At 41.1% G+C, this 6,544-nt stretch overlaps 1 protein-coding gene across 1 annotated transcript; it reads right to left on the reverse strand.

Moving 5' to 3' along the window:
• Positions 1 to 296: 296 nt before the first annotated feature.
• Positions 297 to 908, reverse strand: LOC138873538 (uncharacterized). The gene has a single exon (XM_070152008.1). The coding sequence runs from the start codon at positions 906 to 908 to the stop codon at positions 297 to 299; it is 612 nt and encodes a 203-aa protein (XP_070008109.1).
• Between the last annotated feature and the right edge of the window lie 5,636 nt (positions 909 to 6,544).

The raw sequence follows: 6,544 nt of genomic DNA on the forward strand, positions 1-6,544 counted from the left end.
GTGTCAAATACCTTATTGCAGAAATGAGAACCCCCATCACTGATGATTGCTCTAGGAGTGACAAACCGATTAAAGATATTCTTCTTGAGAAAAGCCACCACACTCCGGCTCTCGTTGTTGGGTAAAGCCACAGCCTCAACCCATTTGGAAACATAATCAATGGCCACCAGAATGTATGTGTTGCCACATGAACTCACAAAAGGCCCCATGAAGTCAATGCCCCACACGTCAAATATGTCAACCTCAAGAATAGTGGTAAGAGGCATTTGATCCTTCTTTAAAATTCCACCTACTCTCTAACACTCATCATATCTCTTCACAAGTTCACCCGCATCCTTGTACAATGTAAGCCAATAAAAACCACAGCTAAGTACCTTTGAAGCTGTCCTTGCCCCGCCATGATGACCACCGTAGGGAGAGGAATGACAAGCATCCAGAATACTCATTTTCTCCTCTTTCAGAACACATCTCTGAATCACACCATCATTACAAATTTTAAACAAATAAGGCTCATCCCAATAGTAGTTCAAGCTATCCCGTTTAAGCTTCTTCCTTTGGTTACAAGAGAGCTCACACGAAACAATACTGGTCACAAGAAAGTTGGCAACATTCGTGAACCAAGGCATGCTATTCACAGATACGAAGAGGAGTTGCTCATTGGGGAATGAATCATTAATTTCAAGGCCGTCACGGGGCCTCCCCTCCACCTCCAAGCGGGACAAGTGGTCTGCCACTTGGTTTTCACTCCCTTTTCGATCAACAATCTCGAGGTCAAACTCTTGGAGAAATAGAACCCATCTCATCAACCGAGACTTAGAATCCTTTTTTATCATCAAGTAGCGGAGTGCTGTATGGTCAGTATGAACTATCACCTTGGCACCCATGAGATAAGGCCTAAACTTTTCCATTGTAAACACAATTGTTAGCAACTCTTTTTCCGTCACTGTGTAATTAACCTAAGCTTCATTCATTGTTTTGCTTGCATAATACACTGGGTGAATCATCGTGTTTACTCTTTGACCTAAGACCGCTCCTACTGCAACATCACTTGCATCACACATGAGCTCAAAAGGTAAACTCCAATTGGGTGCTGTAATAATGGGAGTGGTTTTCAATTTGCACTTGAGGAGTTCAAAAGCCTCCATGCATTCATCATTAAACATGAACTTAGAATCATTTTCCAATAATTTGCACAAAGGATTCACTACCTTAGAAAAGTCTTTGATAAATCTTCGGTAGAACCCCGCATGCCCAAGAAAACTCCTAACCCCACTTGACTGAAGTAGGAAGAGGAAGCTTTGAAATCACTTCAATTTTTGCCTTGTCTACCTCTATTCTGTTCTTTGAGATCTTATGGTCAAGGACAATGCCCTCATCGACCATAAAGTGGCATTTTTCCCAGTTAATCACAAGATTTGTCTCTTCACACCAGGCTAGCACTTTGTCAAGATTCTTTAAACACTCATCAAAGGAGTCAGCCACAACACTGAAATCATCCATGAACACTTCCAATAAGTCCTCCACCATGTCGGTAAATATAGCCATCATACACCGCTGGAAGGTAGTCGGTGCATTACACAAACCAAATGGAATCCTAGAAAAAGCAACGGTTCCATACGAACATGTGAAGGTGGTTTTCTTCAGGTCTTCCGGAGCAATCAAGATTTAGTTGTAACCTGAGTACCCATCCAAGAAACAGTAGAAGGCATGCCCAGAAAGTCTATCTAGCATTTGGTCAAGAAAGGGCAATAAAAATGATCTTTGCGGGTCACTTTATTCAGCTTTCGGTAGTCCATGCAAACCCTCCATCCGGTGACAGTCCTGGTGGGAATCAACTCATTTTGCTCATTGGTGACCACAGTCATACCACCCTTCTTCGGCACACATTGCACTGATAAAGTCCAAGAACTATCCGAGATGGGGTACACAGCCCTTGTATCTAACCACTTGATCACCTCATTTTTGACAACCTCGTGCATAGCCTCGTTCAACCTCTTTTGATGTTCCACGGAGGGCTTAGCATCATCTTCAAGTATAATCTTGTGCATGCAAAAGGCGGGGCTTATTCCTCGAATATCAACTAGAGTCCATCTAATTGTCTTCTTCCTTCTTTGGATCACCTCCAGTGTGGCATCTACTTGCACGTTAGTAAGACAAGAAGAAAGAATAACAGGTAAAGTTGAACTAGAGCCCAAGAATTCATACATGAGGTGTGAAGGCAAAGGCTTCAACTCCAAAATGGGAGGTTCCTCAATTGAGCGCTCTGTTGGCGGAGACTTTCTATTCTCAAGATCCAAAGAAAGCTTACGGGGCTTATAAGAATAAAAACCCATTCCATGCAAAGCATTGACAAACTCCACCCTACCTTCATCCTCATTCATATCAAGGTTCAACAATACCACGTCTAAAGTATCCTCTACATTGATCATGGCACTAGTATCATCAACTATCACCTCCGTGACAAGATCCACAAAAGAGCAAACTTCAGTACTATTCGGCTGCCTCATTGATTTGCACACATTAAAGACAAATTTTTTGTCACCCATCCGGAAGGTGAGCTCCCCTGCTTCTACATCAACCAATGCCTTCCTTGTTGAAAGGAAATGTCTTCCCAATATTATCGACACCTCATAGTCGACTTCGCAATCCAGAATCTCAAAGTCAGCAAGCAAAATAAACTTGTCCACCCGGACAAGAACATCATCAATAATACCAAGCGACCTCTTCATTGTTCTATCCGCCATTTCCAATCTCATTGAAGTAGCTCTTAGTTTACCAATACCCAAAGTTTTGAACATGGAGTAAGGCATCAAATTGATACTTTCTCCCAAATCACACAATGCCTTTGCAAAATCAGCACTCCCAATGGTACATAGAATGGTGAAAGTGGCGGGATCTTCAAGCTTTGGAGCCATCGAGTGCACAATTGCACTTACTTGATGAGTCATTTTGATGGTCTCACAATCCATAGATCTCTTTTTAGTCACCAAGTCTTTCATAAACTTTGCATAACCTGGCATTTGTTCAAGAGCATCCACCAAAGGAACATTGATCAACAAGCTTTTCATCATCTCAATAAACTTCTTAAATTATTTTTCATTCTTTTCCTTCGCAAGTCTTTGAGTTAAGGTGGAGGGGGCCTTGGCAAGGGATCCTTAGCCTTGGGCACTACCATTTTTGATATGTCTATTACATGTTCCCTAGACAGGTTCACGTCATCTTGAGTCTCCACCTCATTATCATGAATATCAATTCTCACTTCTGCATTCAAATTCTCTTCACTCACTTGCTCATCAACTATAGGAACATCATCATCATGAACTTCAACCTCATCACTCACAACTTCCTTTTGCATGCCAGATATTGTTCCCACCCTTTGGGTTTACTACCGTATCACTAGGTAGAGCCTCCTTAGGGAAAGTATTCAAAGATTGCGAAATTTATCCAAGTTGAACCTTCAAGTTTCAGATTGAAGTATTATGGGATGCCAACTGGTCATTAGAGTCGGCATTCTTTTTCATCATTTGTTCAAAAATCATCTCCATCCTTCCCATCTCATTGTTTGATGAGCTAGGACCTTAGGACAGAAATAGAGGCAGGTTGTTTGGTTGTTGATACATCAGAGGTATTTTAAAGCCTTGCCTCCAATTTCCTTGATTGTTATTATTCCAACCCCCTTGGTTGTTGTTTCCTCCCCAATTGTTGTTGTTGCCACTCTAGTTGCCCTGGTTGTTCTGATTGCCCCAATTCTAATTGTTGTTCCCCCAGTTGCTATTTCCTTGTTAGTTTTGATTCCCCCAGTTTCCTTGGGATCTCCACTGTTGTTGTTGATTAGGAGCATTGCCCTTTTGCCCTTGGTAATTGTTCATGTACTGAACTTCTTCACTTTGCTCATCATACCCATTATATTGGTTGAAACCATCACTACCCTGCTCATATTGATCCTGACTACCTTGACCTTGTTGACCTCTTTGTCGCCTCTTGTTGACCAACATATTGACACCTTCCATAGCATTTACTTGTCTCGGTGCTTGAACTTGTGTCAATTGAGATTTTGCCAACTGGTTCATTATTGTAGTTAATCTACTATTTCCTGGCCATGGTCGTGGAGCTCTTTTTGCAGGTGAATGACAATAGGATCACCCTATGGCACATTAGCTTGACTTTGCCAAGCGGAGGAAGTATCTGCCATCACATCCAAGATCTCACATGCCTCAGCATAAGGTGTGTCCATAAAATTTTCCCCTGCTAGCTGGTTCACTACACACTGATTTGTCGTGTTAATGCCGCGGTAGAATGTTTGCTTGATCATTGCTTCGGTCATGTCATTGTTCGGACATTCTTTCACCATTGTCTGATATCTCTACTAGATCTCATGAAGTGGTTCATTAGGTTCCTGTTTGAAGGCCAAAATCTCATCTCTCAATATCGCCATATGCTCTGGCGAGAAAAACTTAGCTATAAACTTGTCTGCCAATTCATCCCACGTAGTGATGGAATGGTTGGGAAGTCTTTCATGTCAGTCCAAAGCTTTCCCTCTAAGTGAAAAAGGGAACAATCTCAATCTCAATGCATCTTCCGACATATTTGTATGTTTGCTTCCCCAGCAGGTATCCACAAAGCCTTTAAGATGTTTATATGAATTTTGATGGGGAGCGCCTGTGAAGTACCCTCGATGCTCCAATAAAGTTAACATCGCATTTGTAATTTAGAAATTGCCCGCCCAGATCCGGGGTAGGACAATTGCACTTGCGTATCCTTTATTTGTAAGAACACGAGGAACGACTTTTGGAGTAGCTGGGGGAGGGTATGGAATGTTTTCATTGGCCTGGCGGCCTCTTCTTTGTAATTGAGGTACTAGAGGCACCTCATCTTCACCATTATCATCTACCTCATCCCCCGGGAGAACATTTTCAAGAGGATCATTGTTTGCCATTTTGCACCTAAATCAATTGACTCACACAAGTTAGTAAAATAGAAGGAAAGAAAAACAAGACACAAAACTAGTCAGATAGATAGCCAAACCCGCTTAGCTCCCCGACAATGGCGCCAAACGTGATCAGCTCCAATCCTATACCATTATAGAATGGAAACAGTGGTCGATGTAGCTTTTACCCGAAAGGTCGGGATCAAATCCATAGAGAGCTAATATTGGTTTGGAATTGGGTTTCTATCTAATCTAGCTATGTGTGATGCTCTTGATTGCACTTCCAATCATTCTTTGTTTTGGTTACTATTCTACTTTTAACACTAATGAAGAATAAAAATAAGCTAAGTATGATATTTTTCTAATGTTTTCTCAATTAGTAAAAAGGCACTAAGGAAGTGACTTACACCTAGGTGGGTATCTAACGGGGTCTAAAACTTAGGGCAAACTTGTTGTGATTGGGATCATAATATAACCATTGCACATAGTTACTCACTCTATACCTCTCGGTAGTTTGAGTGGCTTTGCCCTAATTGGATTTCTCAAGCCCAATTGGGTGTTTAAAAATGCAAGCAAAATTGGCTCAAGTCGGGTATTACTATCTCTAGGTTTAACCCTTTAATTGGGGCTGTCAATCTCTTGAATGCACCCCATTTCCGTGTTAGCCTGAATTTCCTAGACTTAGTCTTTCTTTCTCAAGAAGAGCCTAAGTCAAAAAGGCACAAATCGTGTTTGCAACCACCAATTCAACAATTAAAGCATAAATCAAGTTAAATATTATTAACCCATAAATATTTAAGCCCTAAATTTGAAGACCATTAAATACCCACACTAGGGTTGGGTCACAACCCTAGCTAATGGGTTTAGCTACTCATAATCAAAGAAGAAATCAAAGATGGAGATGAAATATAAGCCATAAAAAGTAATTACAAGAGTAAAATTTAAGATTAATTGCTAAAGATGTTCTAAAATTACTCAAAAAGGTAAAAAGCGGTTGTTCACGTGCTCCATAAAACAACATATGCCCTAAAAATCTAATAAAGAACTATTTATACACAACTAAATTTTTCGGATAAAATTACCCCTACAGAGATTCCACCGATCGTGGAAAATGGGTCGCCTCGGCGTTTGGACTTCTGCGGCCACGCAAAAGAAAGAGCGGACCGTGGTTCTTCTCCTCTAAACTTGGTTTGAACTCTGAGTCCACTGAGAGCGGAAAATCAACTACCTCAATGCTCCTCAAACCGCGGCCGTGAAATATGTTCACGGACCGTGCTCTTCAATTTAAGCTACGAACTTAGTTCTTTGATTGTCAATCTGCTAAGAGAGGCATCAGGACCGCCTCAGTAGTAGACCCTCCCCGTCTGCTGCTATTTCTCGCTGTCAGCGCCCATTGATTTCAACTTTGAGCTTGTGCAAGTTTCACTCCTTTTTGAGATGATTATGACTTCCTTGTCTCTTTTTGACCAAACACTGCAAAAAAGCACAATAAGTTAGCTTTCGGGAATGCTTATACATAATTTTAAACCAAAACCTAAGCAAAAAGGAGCATAAAAGAGGCTAGAATCCCTAGTTATCAAGGATCCCACACAAAAATTAAAAAAAAATCCTAAGTGC

Source organism: Nicotiana sylvestris, chromosome 7 (assembly GCF_000393655.2).
Source record: "Nicotiana sylvestris chromosome 7, ASM39365v2, whole genome shotgun sequence".
Classification (NCBI taxonomy): domain Eukaryota; kingdom Viridiplantae; phylum Streptophyta; class Magnoliopsida; order Solanales; family Solanaceae; genus Nicotiana; species Nicotiana sylvestris.

What these genes read in the sequence shown, in the direction of transcription:
- LOC138873538 (XM_070152008.1), bottom strand. Translation starts at nt 908, where the DNA reads ATGGAAAAGTTTAGGCCTTATCTCATGGGTGCCAAGGTGATAGTTCAT.